The following is an 18,361-nucleotide window of genomic DNA, read 5'->3' as shown; positions in this document are numbered from 1 at the left end:
ATGGGAAGGAGAGAGGGGAAGGAGAGAGGGGAAAGAGAGAGGGGAAGGAGAGAGAGGAAGGAGAGGAGATAACGTTCCCAGGACTTCGTTATTTATATTATTGCTTAGTAAAAGTACAGCGACTGAATGCTGAAGTTTGGGATCGAACCTAAGTCTAATTATATATTTACACATTCCTGGTGTGTATATACAGAGTGTGTTTAAAGCGAGTCAACTCTTTTCCAACCATGGAATTAAACAATACAGTAATTCAAAAATGTACAAAAATGAAGTCACCCATGACTGATGTGCATTTTAAGACTGAATCAACACGTCTTCGATCATAAATTACTTTTTGAAGACACAAAGGTATATTTTGATTACAACTCAAGCAAAGGAAACCAGGTAATGCCTGTTTCGTTTGTAGCTATTATACACCGCCCTGAAGAAACTGCGCTCCAACGCGAGTCGAAAGAATTGACGCGACCAAAGACGGAATTCGTCCGAGTTGCTTTATTGAAACAAAACAGCTCAGGTATTCTGACAAGCCCGTTTATCGGGCAGCAATATATATACACATTTATGTCGGGAAGTTTGCCCGGCAAAAGCTATACCGGGCATGCCCGGGTGTCAAGGGCGAGCCTTGGAAAGGCGAGTCTGGACCTGCCCGGGCGTGTTTGGCTGCGGCCTGGCAAGTCGAGGCTGGGCGTGCCCGGACGCTCTGGGCGAGCCCTGTAAAGGCGATAGCGGGCATGCCCGGACGCTCTGGGCGAGCCCTGAAAAGGCGATAGCGGGCATGCCCGGATGCTCTGGGCGAGCCCTGGAAAGGCGAGAGCGGGCATGCCCGGGAAAGACGAGACCGGGCGTGCCCGGGAGGTTCGGGCGTGCCCGGGAACAGTGAGTCCGGGCATGCCCGGGAGAGGCGCGTCTGGCCGTGTTCTGGCCGGTGCAAGGCGATTGTGTGCATCCAGCGGTAACCGCTACACACGCCCCTCCAGAATCGACCTGCACCGACCGGCAGGGTCAATTTAACGGGGGTCCGGATGACCCGGCCGAAGCGACCCCTGGAGGGTCGTGGGGAGGGGTCCGACGTGGTGGTGGGTGGTCGAGCGGGGGGAACTGTGGACGGGGGGCGGCCTCGCCGCGGAGGAAGGGCCAACCATGGTGGTCGGTCGACGTCCATGTGCACCGGTTTGAGGCGGTCCACAGAAATCCGGTCCGGCCGGCCGCCGAAGTCGACGATGAAAGACTTGTCGCCCCGTCGCAGGACCCGGAAGGGCCCATCGTATGGCGGCCGGAGTGGCCCCCGGTGCACGTCATGACGCACAAAGACGTACTCCGCTGTGCGAAGCGCCGGGGGGGACGTAGGACTGGGGGCCACCGTGGCGGGACGTCGGCACGGGGGCAAATCGTCGGGCGGCCTCCTGGAGGTCCGAGCGCTGGCGAGCGGCGTACCAGGGACTGGTAGCGTCGGGCACGAATTCGCCCGGGACGCGGAGCGGCTGGCCGTAGACGAGCTCGGCGGCGGACGCCTGGAGGTCTTCCTTGGGGGCCGTGCGAAGGCCCAAAAGGACCCACGGCAGCCGGTCGACCCAACTGTCGTCCTGAAGGCCGGCCATGAGTGCGGCCTTCATGGAGCGGTGAAACCGCTCGCACAACCCGTTGGCTTGGGGGTGGTAGGCCGTGGTGCGGTGCAGCGTGACCCCCAACGAACGGGCGACCGCGCCCCAAAGCTCAGACGTGAACTGTGGGCCGCGGTCGGACGAGATGTCCACTGGTGCGCCGAAGCGCGCTACCCAGGTGGCGATGAACGCCTGCGCCACGTCGGCGGTGGTGGTGGAGGCGAGGGGCACGGCCTCCGGCCACCTGGTGGTCCTGTCCACCATGGTGAGCAGGTGGGTGAACCCCCGCGAGGGGGGCAGGGGACCCACCAGGTCCACGTGGACGTGGTCGAAACGCCGTTCAGGCACGGCGAAAGGTGCCAGCGGGGCCTGGGTGTGGCGGTGGACCTTGACCCGCTGGCAGGCCGTGCAGGCGTTGGCCCAGTCGCGGATGTTTCGTCGAAGGCCGTGCCAGACGAAACGCGCCGACACCAGCTTCTGAGAAGCTTTCCGGCCCGGGTGAGAAAGGCCGTGGATGGAGGCGAAGATGCGGCGCTGCCAGGAAACGGGCACGATGGGGCGAGGCTGGCCCTGGGAGACGTCGCAGAGCAGGACGGTGCCCGCGAAGGGAATGTCGGCCAGGCGGAGGCCCGTGTCCTCCGCACGGAGTGCCTGCACCGAGGCGTCGGTGGTCTGGTCGGCCGCCATGAGCGTCAAGTCCACGTCGAGGTGGACCGCGTTCGCGCTGGCCCGAGAAAGACAGTCGGCCACGGCGTTGTCTTTGCCGGCGCCGTGCCGGATGTCCGTGGTGAACTCCAACACGGCGGAGAGGTGGCGCTGCTGGCGGGCCGACCACGGCTCCGTGACCTTAGCCATTGCGTAGACCAACGGCTTGTGGTCGACGAAAGCCGTGAACGGGCGGCCCTCCAGGAGGTGTCAGAAATGGCGAACGGCCAGGAATAGCCCGAGCAGCTCGCGGTCGAACGTGCTGTAGTTTAACTCGTTCGGCCGGAGTTGCCGGCTGAAAAAAGTGAGTGGCTGCCAAACCCCGTCCACCCATTGCTCATGGACGGCGCCCACCGCGTAGTTGGAGGCGTCCGTAGTGAGGGCAATGGGCACGTTGAGCACCGGGTGAGCCAGCAGCGTTGCGTCGGGGAGGGCCCTTTTGGCGCTGGCGAAGGCCGCGTCCATGGCCGTGGACTAAACAATGTCATGCTTGGCCGGCTTGCCCCGGAGGGCCTCATAAAGGGGCCGCATGAGCTGAGCAGCGCGGGGCACGAATCGGTGATAAATATTCACCATGCCGAGGAACTCTTGGAGGGCCTTGATGGAACGGGGAAGCGGGAACGTGATGATGGCCTCGACCTTGGTCGGCAGCGGCACGGCCCCGGTCTTGGTGATGCGGTGGCCCAAAAAGTCAACGGTCGTCGCGCCGAAGTGGCATTTGACCGGGTTGACAATTAAGCCGTGCTCGCTGAGGCGACCGAACAGTGTTCGGAGGTGGAGGAGGTGCTCGGCGCGGGACGTGCTGGCGACGAGGATATCGTCCAGATAGACAAAAAGAAACGGCAGGTCGCGCAGCACGCCGTCCATCAAGCGCTGGAACGCCTGGGCCGCGTTCTTGAGGCCAAACGGCATCCGCAAAAATTCGAACAGGCCGAACGGCATGATGACGGCCGTCTTTGGGACGTCGGCCGCCCGGACAGGTGCCTGGTGGTAGCCCCGTATCAGGTCAATTTTCGAAAAGATGACCCGTCCCGCCAAACGGGCGGAAAAGTCCTGAATATGCGGGATCGGGTACCTGTCGGGGGTGGTAGCGTCGTTGAGACGGCGGTAGTCGCCACACGGGCGCCATCCACCCCCCGGCTTTGGCACGATGTGCAGTGGCGAGGCCCACGCGCTATCGGAGCGCCGCACGATGCCGAGGTGCTCCAACGCGTCGAACTCGGCCTTAGCCATGGCGAGCTAGGCCGGGTCGAGGCGGCGGGCCCTGGCATAGACCGGCGGGCCCGTAATGGGTATGTGGTGCTCGATCCCGTGCCGCACCGCGACGGCCGAAAACGTCGGCCGCGTGAGGGCCGGGAATTCCGCGAGCAGGCGAGCGAACTCACTCGTTCGCTGCCGGGAGGGCGCACACCAGTTCGGTCGGCGCAGAGCTGCTCATCGTGCACGCCAGGGAGCTGAAGTCTCGGCGTGACAAGGCGACGACGTTTGACGTCGACCAGCAGCCCGTGCGCGCAGAGGAAGTCGGCGCCAACAAAGCCATGGGGACGCAGGCGGTCACAAAAGTCCATTGAAAACGCTGGCTGCCGAAGCAGAGGGTGACGACGCGTGGGCCGAAAGTGCGTATGGCCGAGCCATTAGCAGCGACAAAGAGGGGCCGCAAACGGCGTCCCGCCTGTCCTGCTCGGAGGCGGGTATGACGCTCAGTTTGGCGCCGGTGTCACACAGGAAACGCCGCCCAGACGCTTTGTCCCGAATAAACAGCAAGTTGCCCGAGTGGCCGGCGCTCATGGCTGGGAATGAATGCCGGCCCGGCCGTTTCCCGACCTGCCGAAAGTGCACGGGGGCCGGCACGTCCGAGCCTTGTGTCCGAACCTGGCGTGGTAATAACACCACGCCCGGTCAGGTGGAGGCCCCGGCCGTCGTGTCGGAAGCGGGCGGTGCGGCGTGGCGGCCGCCAGTTGCACCGGCAGTTCGGCCTCCAACTGCGCAGGGCGCTCGGGCGTCGTGGGCGTCGCCTCGGACGGCGGCGGGCTCCAGGTAACCACGCCGATGTGCTGGCCCGCCGAGGAGATCTTATCGGCTTCCCTGGCGAGGGCGCGGGAATCCGTGATCAACGTGCCAGCCAGGGCGAGGCGTACCGGGTGAGGCAGCTGGCGAAGGAACAGCTCGCGGAACAGAAAATCCGGAGAGTGCTCACCGAGCAACGAGAGCATATAGTCCATTCGCTCGGACGGGCGCGTGTCGCCGAGCTCGGGCAGAGCGAGCAGGCGTCCGTGCGCGTGCTGCCGGTGAGAGGGCGAAAGCGTCGAGGAGGAGTGTCTTCAGCGCGTCGTATTTGTCAGCAGCCGGCGGGTGCGCGAGGAGGCTCAAGGCGCGGGCCGCGGGTGGCGGAACCGAGCGCCGCCACAACATGGTGGAAGCGGGTGTCGTCCGCGGTGATGCCTCGCAGGGCGAACTGAGAGTCCGCCTGAGCGAACCAAACAGCCGCATGAGCCTCCCAGAAGGTAGGCAGTTTAAGCGTCACTGCCGTATCCATGTCGGTAGGTCACCAATGAAGAAACTGCGCTCCAACGCGAGTCGAAAGAATTGACGCGACCAAAGACGGAATTCGTCCGAGTTGCTTTATTGAAACAAAAACAGCTCAGGTATTCTGACAAGCCCGTTTATCGGGCAGCAATATATATACACATTTATGTCGGGAAGTTTGCCCGGCAAAAGCTTATACCGGGCATGCCCGGGTGTCAAGGGCGAGCCTTGGAAAGGCGAGTCTGGACCTGCCCGGGCGTGTTTGGCTGCGGCCTGGCATGTCGAGGCTGGGCATGCCCGGACGCTCTGGGCGAGCCCTGGAAAGGCGAATAGCGGGCATGCCCGGACGCTCTGGGCGAGCCCTGAAAAGGCGATAGCGGGCATGCCCGGGAGGTTCGGGCGTGCCCGGGAACAGTGAGTCCGGGCATGCCTGGGAGAGGCGCGTCTGGCCGTGTTCTGGCCGGTGCAAGGCGATTGTGTGCATCCAGCGGTAACCGCTACAGCCCAAAGATTATGCTGTCTTTAGCTCAAGGTTGCGTAATGTGGGGCATGTGGGTGGTAATTCCTGCTTCCTTATGTCAGCGCTGTCTCAATGATATGCATGAGGGTCATTTGTAACTGCCATTTACAAAATGAATAAAAGAATGAGGGAACAGAACGAGACCACCAATGAACGTCGTGATCCTCTCCCCCTCCCCCCAAGAGTGATTCCACTCCCCCTCTCCAGTGTGTGTAATACACTCCCCTGTGTGTGACCCACTCCCCTGTGAGTGACCCACTCCCATCCCCTGTGTGTGACCGACTCCCCGGTGTGTGACCCACTTCCCCGTGTGTGTGTAACCCACTCCCCCTTGTGTGTGTGACCCACTCCCCCGTGTGTGTGTGACCCACTCCCCCGTGTGTGTTGTGACCCACTCTCCCGTGTGTGTGTGACCCATTTGAAAAATGCATTTTCAAAGGCCTGTGATATAAAGTCCATTGAGACTCAATCGCAGCTATATCTCGACTCCAATTTACTATCTGATTTCATTTTTATCGATGGTTTTAGACACAGTTTCAGCAATAGTGGGAAAATTCATGCACACACAGGAAATTGCCGAGACATATTAAAAATTTGCGGAACAGTATGTCATATACCGCCCAAATAACACAGACAGGAAATTGCCGAGAAACGTTTATTCGTTCTTCTACTATATAAGAGAGATGTCTGTCTGTGTGTGTCTGTGTGTCGCCATTTTTCTCAGAGATGGCTGAACGGATCTTTGTCAAACTTTCAGAGGTTCCTCAGTGAGTGCCTGGGAGTTTTAGGCAAAAAAGAAAAAAAATGTGAAAAAAAGAAGATCGTTTTTTTGGAGTTTTTTCTTTAAAAAAATCGCTCGATAGTGCCTAAGTATTTTTAAATAAATGAAAGTTATATACAAGTACACATTCGCATAAATAAATAAAAAAACAATCACCAGACATTTGAATACAAATAAATCAAATAATTCCGGAATTGTACGAAGTTGGTAGTACGGCTTCTTCTTCTTCCTGATCGGCATCACACTTAGCGCAAAAACGTGATGAACGCCACATTCACCCCATTCACCCACCAGCATATATATGAACCCCCTTCCTCTCCTGCCTCCCCCTCCTCACCCCTCCCCCTCCCTCCCCTCCCCCCCAACCCTCCACCCCCTCTCCACCCCTCCCCTCTCCTCCCCTTCCCCCCTCCCTCCCCCTTCCCTCCTCCGTCCCCACCTCCCCCCATCCCCCCTCCCCTTCCCCTCCTCCCCTTTCCCACCTCCTTCCCTACCTCCCTCCTCTCTCCATCCCTTCTCCTTCCTCTCCCCATTCCTCCTCCCCCTCCCCTCCCCTCCCTCCTCCCCTCCCCAGCCCCATCCCCTTCCCCCTCCCACCCCCTTCCCCACCTCCCCCTCCCCCCTCTCCCCCCATCTCCCCCCATCCTCCTCCCCTCCTCCTTCCCCTCCTCCCTCCTCCTTCCACACCTCCCCTCCCCCCATCCCCCCTCCCCTCCCCCCATCCCCCCTCCCTCCCCTCCACCCCTTCCCCCTCCCTCCCCTGCCCTCCTCCCTCCCCTCTCCCACCCATGCCCTCCCCCCTCCCACTTACAGGGTGAATCCAGACGTGCCCACCCCCTTTTAGGCTCCCTCAGTTGTCCCGCAGAGACCAGGTGGCTCTCTCCAGGCTTAGACTTGGGCACTGTCGCCTTAATTCGTATCTTCACGTGATAGGGTGTCACCTGTCCGGGACTTGCGAAGTCTGAAGGGAACCCGAAGATTTATTGTACACTGCTCCTTTCATATGCCATCTCCAGGCATTGCAAAACGTCATTGCCGGGCACCGAAGGGGGCTCGGCAATGACGCACGCTGAAAGGGAGTACTCAGTTTTTACTCTGGTTGTTTGTTTTCTTTCTTTCTTGTTTGTTTTCTTGTTTTCTTGTTTGATTGTCCGGGCGATATCTCAGCCATCCTTTGAGCTGGGAAGCTGAAATTTCAGCACAATAGTGAGAAAGTCCTTTGTTTTTGATTAATCAATTAATTGAGGAGTTATTTAATTATTAGCGATTAATTAAGTACTTATTTAATTAATCAAATTTCTTTTCTCTTCTGACCATTAACTCAGGCACCTTTTGAGTTAGGAAGCTGATATTTGGACATGCCAATGACCAGGTGATTTGGCTGCAAAGGCTATTTTTGATTTATTTATTAATTAATCAATTAATCGATTAATTATTTAATTATTCGATTAATTACTTAAAAATATATATATATATTCAGTCACAGATTCTGATGAAATGGTGGTGGTTTATGTGTTCTGTGACCGAATTGATTAATAATTTAATTTTTTAATGATTATTATTTATTTATTTTCATTATTAATCATTTATTTATTTTCTTTCTCATTTGGCCAATATCTCAGGCACCTTTTGAGCTGAGAAGCTAATATTTGGACATGACAGTGACCAAGTGATGTGGCTATCAAGGATATTTTTGATTTATTGATTAATCATTTAATCGATTAATTATTTATTGATTAATTGATTAATTATTTATTGATTAATCAATTAATTATTTAATTTTTTATGCATGACTTACTTAATTAAATTTCTAAAAGATTCATCTTCGGATGAAGCACTAGTGGTTTGGTGATGCCATTAGCCAATTGATTAAGAAAATATTTTGTGATAATCTTTCATTGATTTTAATTATACAATTAATCAATCAATTATTGTACACCTCTCCCTCCCAATGCAGCCTCTGTGAGTGAGTGAGCTGCACTGCGGTATTGCCGGGCGCCGGAGGCGCCCCGGCAATGCCGCGCTGTAGGATATTTAATTATTTGCATGGGGGCGGTGTACTTTGAATGTATCTGTACTTGTCTCACTTATTTCTGCTATGCCGCCAATATGACGGACCGAGGTTGCTCCTATTTAACATCGTTAGAGAGGAGAGGGTCGGTGGGTCTGACCTGCCCGTCATTTTTGGTCATTTAAACCAGAAGCATTCTCTGTTGTGCAAGGCGGTCATAAACTATGTGAAAGCGTGTGGGAGACCGATATAGTTTTATGGATATCCCATAGGCCTCCTTTTCAATGTACTTTCTTTTCAACACTGTTAGGTTCAGGTGCGTGGCATGTATTGTATAGAACCTGGCGGCTCTGAAAACGCCATAAAAACTCATAAAAGAGGAAGAAGAATATCGCAGACTTTTAGTGCGCATGCGCGGAAACCACGTGGCTTTCCAGCATGGATCTGAAGAAGGACAACATGCGTCCAAAACAGCGCCGGAAGAATAATTTTTCGAACTGGGAGATTCTGAATTTGTTGAAGGAGATCGCGAGTGTTAAGACGTTTTTTCAGTCAAAGAAAAGGTCGTGTCTTCAACAAAAGAGAAAGGACATTTGGAAAACGATTACCGCAAACGTGAATTCGTGTAATGGAGGAATTGTTTGAAAGAAAAATGGATATATTTAAGTTGGCAAGCCATTAGTGCGGTGAAGAAGCAGAAGATGACTGGGGGTGTACTCCCCCCTATAAAACATTATTTAACTTCTGAATTTATCATAAACACTAATGTATATGCTTCATCGTGTTGTGTGTGCATCAGGATGTTTGTAATGTTTGGTATCCAAGTGCACACCATTTCACAGTCTGCATCACTTTGTTGATCTGTGTGCTCATTTCCTGTGGCTTGTGCTTAGTCTGCCAGAGCTTATTAACTGGCTAAAGGTGATGCAGAAGACTCTCCACAACCCCCCGACCTGGACCAACAAACCGGAGCAAGGTGGCACAGAGCTCTGCATCACTACAGGGAGCCAGGAAGCTCTTTCCAAGGTCGTGTGCATGACTTCTACCATCTTGTAATTTCTCTGTCTTCAGTTTGCTTTTCACAATGTGATCACTATGCCGAAGTGTTAATTGTGCAAGGAGAGCAGTTTGTCAAAGTCTTAAAGAACAGGAAAAGGCCATGCAGCACCCATGTTGCCTATGCGAAACTGCCCTAATTCCAGCAGTCTCCTCCAACATGACTTTATGTCAGGTGGTCGTCATGGGTGTAGGATAGACAGGTATAAAGGAGGAGGTTGTGATTAGGGAGGAAATAGTGGGAATGGGAAAAGGAAATATGGGAGGAGGGAAAGGTCGAGGAAGTAAATAACAGACAAGACAATGCTCTTCATAACATACTGTACGTTATGCAGGGGATTCATTTTAGCCTTTTCTGGAGGGAGGGTTAGGGAATTTGGGGGTTCAGGGAACTTGGGAATTTGGAGGGTGTGTGGAATAAACAAAAATGGAAATTCCATGCTTGACGAAACCAAGTTTGTCCCCCTCTCCCCTCATTCGTGGCACCAATTACCTTCCATAGATTGGTCAGTCGTGCTCTTCATGGCTTCAAGTTGGTGATACAACATCTCACACCTTCCCCCATCCCTACCTGTGATTTTTTTTTTCTACCCCCATTAATCCTATATAACTGAACCCTCATGCAGGTCAATGTGTTTCCTCCTCTCCACTTTTCCTTTTAGTTCATTCTCTTGCTTGCCCTTTCCACCTGTAATCCTACTGTTAATATCCTACTGTTAATACCTTGCTCTTCCATGAGCCGAGATGATATATATACAATATTTTTTTGATACCAAATGAGATTTGACCGCAGAAATATAGGCATGTGTTCATAACCATCATACTAAAATATTGTTATGTCGGGAGGGTAGAGCAATATCTAGAGTCAGGTAGATCTGAATACGTAACATGCTTCGTCTGTCGCGATAGGGAATCTACCTTGTAATAAGTTCTGTGTTGTAGTCTGGTTTGTCGGGTAAGAGTATACCCGTGAACATACCAGGATGTTCGGGTGTTAGATAGTGTAGGGATCAAGATAAACCCCTGTGTGTCAAACCTGGTAGCCAAACCTTTGTCCCTTATGGCAATGCATACCCATATAAACACTTAGACAGGCTCTGCAGTGCACACAGTAACTAAATCCCCTTCCCTGACAATGACTTTGGAAGAAAACGGACAGGAAACCAGGCCAGGACACCGCCGATGATGGCTGCTGCCGGTCGCATCACGAACCTGCACAGCAACATGCCCAGGAGGTTGTGATTGGAGGGAAGGAGCTGGGAGGTTCGGTGGAAGGCGCTGATTGGGTGGTGCGCCAAGGCTGACGTCGTAACCCAGGTTATATAAGGGTGCGCCGAACGACATTTTCTCTCTTGTGCTCTCTGGCTGTCTCGACATGCTTGAAGCTCTTGCGCTTCTTCTTGGTCTTGAGAGGTCCTGGTGGTCGTTGGTTCACCATCTGCGTGGTGCAGGAGCGAGGCTCGGTGCTGTGAATGGGCGGGACCTCATGTGAGAACGGAGAGGGCGTTGGCTCAGGCCTAGCAGAGCGTGGGTGCGTCGGAGCATGGAGCCGCGTGGGGACAAGACGACGGACAGATAAGACCGCACACCACTTACACACCATAACGAACATTTTCTTTTCCTTAATTCATATTCCCTTGTCTCGTTTCTGAGGTGCGGTGTGTGGGATCCCAATATAGGATTTAGTTTATTCGATTACCGTCGCGTTTCATTGTTTCGGGTTCTGTGAATAAATCGCTATTTTTGTACATGAAATCTTTTCGTTCGTGAGTTCATTAATTCCCTGCAGGATCGAAGCTGCAGTCGGCGTGCTCCAGGTAAGCGCTTTTACCACAGCTTCCACTTCCCTTCTTCCTCCCGCGTTTTATAGCCGAATCCGTGTTTGGTCGTCATCTCCAGTAAATCCGTTCTGGTCCATCCGCAGTCCCTGGTCTTAACCGGAAGGGTCCGCGTGACAATATGCAACTTGGCGTCCTTCTGTCTGACCACGATACATTTGGTGGTTACCTATCCAATCTCAGCTAAAGGGGGACTAGCAGTCACACGATGGAGGTTGTAGCGACTTAATTTGTTCCCCCTCCCCAAAAAGGTTTTCTACCTTGCCCTTGGACAAACTCTGCGTTAAGGTGTACAATAGCTTATCATGGCAATTCGTGGAGCACACCTACAGGAAGTAAAAATGATAACCACAAACTATTTAATCAATTCTGTCCAACGTATTCTGTGCAACGTCCAACGTACCTTTTTAAACAGTTGCTACTGTTGTTTAACACAAAACTGAAAGAAATTTGGAGTCAATCCAACATCCTTCAGGCATTCATTGCTTATCTTAGCTGTCCACAACAGACGAATGGATATGAGCTGTGTTGACTTGCTAGGCCTCGAGATAGGCCGCTGGTTAGGCTAAAATGATCTTTGACGAATAAAGCTGCTTAAATGAGTCTTTACTCCAGGTTGGCCAGGTGTCCCGTATTTCACTGGATCGTTCCAGTTTATTTCACCCAATTATCTGAATCAACTGGCCCTGAAAATGGTTGGCAATTAGGCGTTGGCCCTCTACCCGGCTGTCACAGGCAATTTACCGTTTGCACATTGCCATTTCTTGTGAGCATACGGCACGTGGTCGCGATGAGTCGAAGGGTCGCCATGGTGGCGCTGAAGCGTTGGGAATGGGCCCAGGTGGAGATGCCATGGGTGCATATCATGGTGGTAGTAGCAAATATTCAAACGAGACACTTTGAAGGCCAAGGTGGAGAAGAGTTCCACATGAACAGTGTACATGGGATGATGTTGGACATGTTTGAGTCCATCCTAAGTAATGGGCAAAAGCTTTGCAAACAATGTTGAACGATGGGCTCCCATCTGCCCAGGTGTGAGTGACAGGGAATCTGGCTGAAATCCCCAAATGCAGAGTGGATAGAAAGTTCGGGGTGTGTCGCGAAGAATTTTCTTTTCATTTTGCTACCTCGGAGACATGCTGAATGGAGAAGGTGGATCAGACTCGGCAACGGTTACGAGAGTGAGAAGTGCATGGAATAAGTTTCCAGAACTGATTGGCATGCTGATGAGGAGGGGAGTGTCGTTAAAGCTGAAGGGAAAGGTGTATGCTGCATGTGTGAGAAGTGTTATGATTTATGGGAGCGAGACATGGGTAATGAACGTCGAGCAGCAACGAAGGCTGGAAAGGGTGGAAATGCGAATGGTTCGATGGATGTGCGGAGTATCGTTGAGAGAGAGGAAGACAAATGATGAATTGCGGAAGATGATGGGAATAGAGCCTGTGATTGATGCTGTGAAGAGGAACAGTTTGAGATGGTTTGGTCATGTGTTTAGGAAGGATGAAAGTGACTGGTTGAGAGGAGTGATGGAAATGAATGTAGAAGGAAGTAGAGGACGGGGAAGACCGAGAAAGACCTGGCTAAAGATGGTGGAAGAAGAAATGTGGGCAAGGGGGTTAACAAGGGGAGATGCAGAAAATAGGGCAAAATGGAGAAGATTGTCATGGGGACCGCAAGGCTAAACCCCGCTCTAGCAGGGAAAATGGCCTTAAAATGCATGTTGTTGTTGTGTGATGGATTGGGCACCTTGGAATAGGTTTTACCCGATTACCGTGTCCTGCACCTTGCAGAGCACCACGGCTCCTGCGGAAATCTGGGTGTGATTACTGTGCGCTAATTGTCCCATTTTGTGCACCATTTGTCCCATCTGGGTGATTGCACCATGTTTCTCACCCTGCTGCGCTATTTGTCCCTTTTTCAGTACCACGAACAATACTTGAAAAATAAAAGACTGCACACAGCGCAGGCACATACACCTCCATCATAGCAACAGTATCCCATCAATAACGCCAAGCAGGAGTCAGAATTCCTGCAATGGCGTCGCAGGAATCATCGCATGGGAGTGATGTAGCCATTAGTAAACATGATCAATTGGGAAATGGTGATTGGGGCTTCCGGTTTGGGCCAGAAACTGATTTCATCAGGGTTATCTTGGACAATCTTAGTCAATCGATCTTCTCTATGGCAGAAACTGATTTCATCAGGGTTATCTTGGTCAATCTTGGTCAATCCATCTTCTCCATGGCAGAAACTGATTTCATCAGGGTATCTTGGTAAATCTTGGTCAATCAATCTTCTCTATGGCAGAAACTGATTTCATCAGGGTTATCTTAGTCAATCGATCTTCTCTATGGCAGAAACTGATTTCATCAGGGTTATCTTAGTCAATCAATCTTCTCCATAGCAGAAACTGATTTCATCAGGTTATCTTGGTCAATCTTAGTCAATCAATCTTCTCTATCGCAGAAACTGATTTCATCAGGTTATCTTGGTCAATCCATCTTCTCTGTAGCAGAAACTGATTTCATCAGGGTTATCTTGCTCAATCTTGGTAAATCAATCTTCTCTATGGCAGAAACTGATTTCATCAGGGTTATCTTAGTCAATCGATCTTCTCTATGGCAGAAACTGATTTCATCAGGGTTATCTTGGTCAATCAATCTTCTCCATAGCAGAAACTGATTTCATCAGGTTATCTTGGTCAATCTTAGTCAATCCATCTTCTCTGTAGCAGAAACTGATTTCATCAGGGTTATCTGAGTCAATCGATCTTCTCTATGGCAGAAGCTGATTTCATCAGGGTTATCTTGTTCAATCTTGGTCAATCCATCTTCTCTGTCGCAGAAACTGATTTCATCAGGGTTGTCTTGTTCAATCTTGGTCAATCGATCTTCTCTATGGCAGAAACTGATTTCATCAGGGTTATCTTGCTCAATCTTGGTCAATCCATCTTCTCTATGGCAGAAACTGCTTTCATCAGGGTTATCTTGGTCAATCCATCTTCTCTATGGCAGAAACTGATTTCATCAGGGTTATCTTACTCAATCTTGGTCAATCCATCTTCTCTGTAGCAGAAACTGATTTCATCAGGGTTATCTTGCTCAATCTTGGTCAATCCATCTTCTCTATGGCAGAAACTGATTTCATCAGGGTTATCTTGCTCAATCTTGGTCAATCCATCTTCTCTATGGCAGAAACTGATTTCATCAGGGTTATCTTACTCAATCTTGGTCAATCCATCTTCTCTGTAGCAGAAACTGATTTCATCAGGTTATCTTACTCAATCTTGGTCAATCCATCTTCTCTGTAGCAGAAACTGATTTCATCAGGTTATCTTGCTCAATCTTGGTCAATCAATCTTTTATATAGCAGAAACTGATTTCATCAGGGTTCTCTTGGTCAATCTTGGTCAATCCATCTTCTCTGTTGCAGAAACTGATTTCATCAGGGTTATCTTGGTCAATCTTGGTCAATCCATCTTCTCTGTAGCAGAAGCTGATTTCATCAGGGTTATCTTGCTCAATCTTGGTCAATCAATCTTCTCTATGGCAGAAACTGATTTCATCAAGGTTATCTTGGTCAATCTTGGTTAATCAATCTTCTCTATGGCAGAAACTGTTTTCATCAAGGGTATCTTGGTCAATCGATCTTCTCTATGGCAGAAACTGTTTTCATCAGGGTTATCTTACTCAATCTTGGTCAATCCATCTTCTCTGTAGCAGAAACTGATTTCATCAGGTTATCTTACTCAATCTTGGTCAATCCATCTTCTCTGTAGCAGAAACTGATTTCATCAGGTTATCTTGCTCAATCTTGGTCAATCAATCTTTTATATAGCAGAAACTGATTTCATCAGGGTTCTCTTGGTCAATCTTGGTCAATCCATCTTCTCTGTTGCAGAAACTGATTTCATCAGGGTTATCTTGCTCAATCTTGGTCAATCAATCTTCTCTATGGCAGAAACTGTTTTCATCAGGGTTATCTTGCTCAATCTTGGTCAATCAATCTTCTCTATGGCAGAAGCTGATTTCATCAGGGTTAACTTGCTCAATCTTGGTTATTCAATCTTCTCTATGGCAGAAGCTGATTTCATCAGGGTTATCTTGGTCAATCTTGGTCAATCAATCTTCTCTATCACAGAAACTGATTTCATCAGGGTTATCTTGCTCAATCTTGGTCAATCAATCTTCTCTATGGCAGAAACTGTTTTCATCAGGGTTATCTTGCTCAATCTTGGTCAATCAATCTTCTCTATGGCAGAAGCTGATTTCATCAGGGTTAACTTGCTCAATCTTGGTCAATCCATCTTCTCTATGGCAGAAACTGATTTCATCAGGGTTATCTTGCTCAATCTTGGTCAATCCATCTTCTCTATGGCAGAAACTGATTTCATCAGGGTTATCTTACTCAATCTTGGTCAATCCATCTTCTCTGTAGCAGAAACTGATTTCATCAGGTTATCTTACTCAATCTTGGTCAATCCATCTTCTCTGTAGCAGAAACTGATTTCATCAGGTTATCTTGCTCAATCTTGGTCAATCAATCTTTTATATAGCAGAAACTGATTTCATCAGGGTTCTCTTGGTCAATCTTGGTCAATCCATCTTCTCTGTTGCAGAAACTGATTTCATCAGGGTTATCTTGGTCAATCTTGGTCAATCCATCTTCTCTGTAGCAGAAGCTGATTTCATCAGGGTTATCTTGCTCAATCTTGGTCAATCAATCTTCTCTATGGCAGAAACTGATTTCATCAAGGTTATCTTGGTCAATCTTGGTTAATCAATCTTCTCTATGGCAGAAACTGTTTTCATCAAGGGTATCTTGGTCAATCGATCTTCTCTATGGCAGAAACTGTTTTCATCAGGGTTATCTTACTCAATCTTGGTCAATCCATCTTCTCTGTAGCAGAAACTGATTTCATCAGGTTATCTTACTCAATCTTGGTCAATCCATCTTCTCTGTAGCAGAAACTGATTTCATCAGGTTATCTTGCTCAATCTTGGTCAATCAATCTTTTATATAGCAGAAACTGATTTCATCAGGGTTATCTTGCTCAATCTTGGTCAATCCATCTTCTCTGTTGCAGAAACTGATTTCATCAGGGTTATCTTGCTCAATCTTGGTCAATCAATCTTCTCTATGGCAGAAACTGTTTTCATCAGGGTTATCTTGCTCAATCTTGGTCAATCAATCTTCTCTATGGCAGAAGCTGATTTCATCAGGGTTAACTTGCTCAATCTTGGTTATTCAATCTTCTCTATGGCAGAAGCTGATTTCATCAGGGTTATCTTGGTCAATCTTGGTCAATCAATCTTCTCTATCACAGAAACTGATTTCATCAGGTTATCTTGGTCAATCCATCTTCTCTGTAGCAGAAACTGATTTCATCAGGGTTATCTTGCTCAATCATGGTAAATCAATCTTCTCTATGGCAGAAACTGATTTCATCAGGGTTATCTTGCTCAATCTTGGTAAATCAATCTTCTCTATGGCAGAAACTGATTTCATCAGGGTTATCTTGTTCAATCTTGGTAAATCAATCTTCTCTATGGCAGAAACTGATTTCATCAGGGTTATCTTAGTCAATCAATCTTCTCTATGGCAGAAACTGATTTCATCAGGGTTATCTTAGTCAATCGATCTTCTCCATAGCAGAAACTGATTTCATCAGGTTATCTTGGTCAATCTTAGTCAATGCATCTTCTCTGTAGCAGAAACTGATTTCATCAGGGTTATCTTGGTCAATCCATCTTCTCTGTAGCAGAAACTGATTTCATCAGGGTTATCTTGTTCAATCTTGGTCAATCAATATTCTCTATGGCAGAAACTGATTTCATCAGGGTTATCTTGTTCAATCTTGGTCAATCAATATTCTCTATGGCAGAAACTGATTTCATCAGGGTTATCTTACTCAATCTTGGTCAATCAAACTTCTCTATGGCAGAAACTGATTTCATCAGGGTTATCTTGCTCAATCTTAGTCAATCCATCTTCTCTATGGCAGAAACTGATTTCATCAGGGTTATCTTGCTCAATCTTGGTCAATCCATCTTCTCTGTAGCAGAAACTGATTTCATCAGGTTATCTTGCTCAATCTTGGTCAATCCATCTTCTCTGTAGCAGAAACTGATTTCATCAGGTTATCTTGCTCAATCTTGGTCAATCCATCTTCTCTATGGCAGAAACTGATTTCATCAGGGTTATCTTACTCAATCTTGGTCAATCCATCTTCTCTGTAGCAGAAACTGATTTCATCGGGTTATCTTGCTCAATCTTGGTCAATCAATCTTTTATATAGCAGAAACTGATTTCATCAGGTTATCTTGGTCAATATTGGTCAATCCATCTTCTCTATGGCAGAAACTGATTTCATCAGGGTTATCTTACTCAATCTTGGTCAATCCATCTTCTCTGTAGCAGAAACTGATTTCATCAGGTTATCTTGCTCAATATTGGTCAATCAATCTTTTATATAGCAGAAACTGATTTCATCAGGGTTATCTTGGTCAATCTTGGTCAATCAATCTTCTCTATGGCAGAAACTGATTGCATCAGGGTTATCTTACCCAATCTTGGTCAATCCATCTTCTCTGTAGCAGAAACGGATTTCATCAGGTTATCTTGCTCAATCTTGGTCAATCAATCTTTTATATAGCAGAAACTGATTTCATCAGGGTTATCTTGGTCAATATTGGTCAATCCATCTTCTCTATGGCAGAAACTGATTTCATCAGGGTTATTTTGGTCAATCTTGGTCAATCAATCTTCTTTATGGCAGAAGCTGATTTCATCAGGGTTATCTTGCGCAGTCTTGGTCAATCCATCTTCTCTGTAGCAGAAACTGATTTCATCAGGGTTATCTTACTCAATCTTAGTCAATCAATATCTTGCGCAATCTTGGTCAATCCATCTTCTCTGTAGCAGAAACTGATTTCATCAGGGTTATCTTGGTCAATATTGGTCAATCCATCTTCTCTATGGCAGAAACTGATTTCATCAGGGTTATTTTGGTCAATCTTGTTCAATCAATCTTCTCTATGGCAGAAGCTGATTTCATCAGGGTTATCTTACTCAATCTTAGTCAATCAATCTTCTCCATGGCAGAAACTGATTTCATCAGGGTTATCTTGTGCAATCTTGGTCAATCCATCTTCTCTGTAGCAGAAACTGATTTCATCAGGGTTATCTTGCTCAATCTTGGTCAATCAATCTTCTCTATGGCAGAAGCTGATTTCATCAGGGTTATCTTGGTCAATCAATCTTCTCCATAGCAGAAACTGATTTCATCAGGTTATCTTGGTCAATCTTAGTCAATCAATCTTC

General features: G+C 48.8%; 1 protein-coding gene across 12 annotated transcripts in view; it reads left to right on the top strand.

Annotated features, from left to right (window-relative positions):
- AADAT (aminoadipate aminotransferase) overlaps positions 1-18,361 on the top strand; it is a 193,906-nt gene that overhangs the window by 55,140 nt on the left and 120,405 nt on the right. For all 12 annotated transcript variants that reach the window (XM_078771730.1, XM_078771725.1, XM_078771728.1 and 9 more), the window contains one exon: positions 9,038-9,170. In XM_078771730.1, the coding sequence (XP_078627856.1) occupies positions 9,038-9,170 (133 nt within the window). The remainder of the gene's footprint in view (positions 1-9,037; positions 9,171-18,361) is intronic.

Source organism: Myxine glutinosa, chromosome 2, assembly GCF_964187855.1.
Source record: "Myxine glutinosa chromosome 2, kmMyxGlut1.1, whole genome shotgun sequence".
NCBI lineage: Eukaryota > Metazoa > Chordata > Myxini > Myxiniformes > Myxinidae > Myxine > Myxine glutinosa.
Note: the sequence above shows the minus strand (reverse complement) of the source record. Positions and strands in the feature narration are given on the sequence as shown.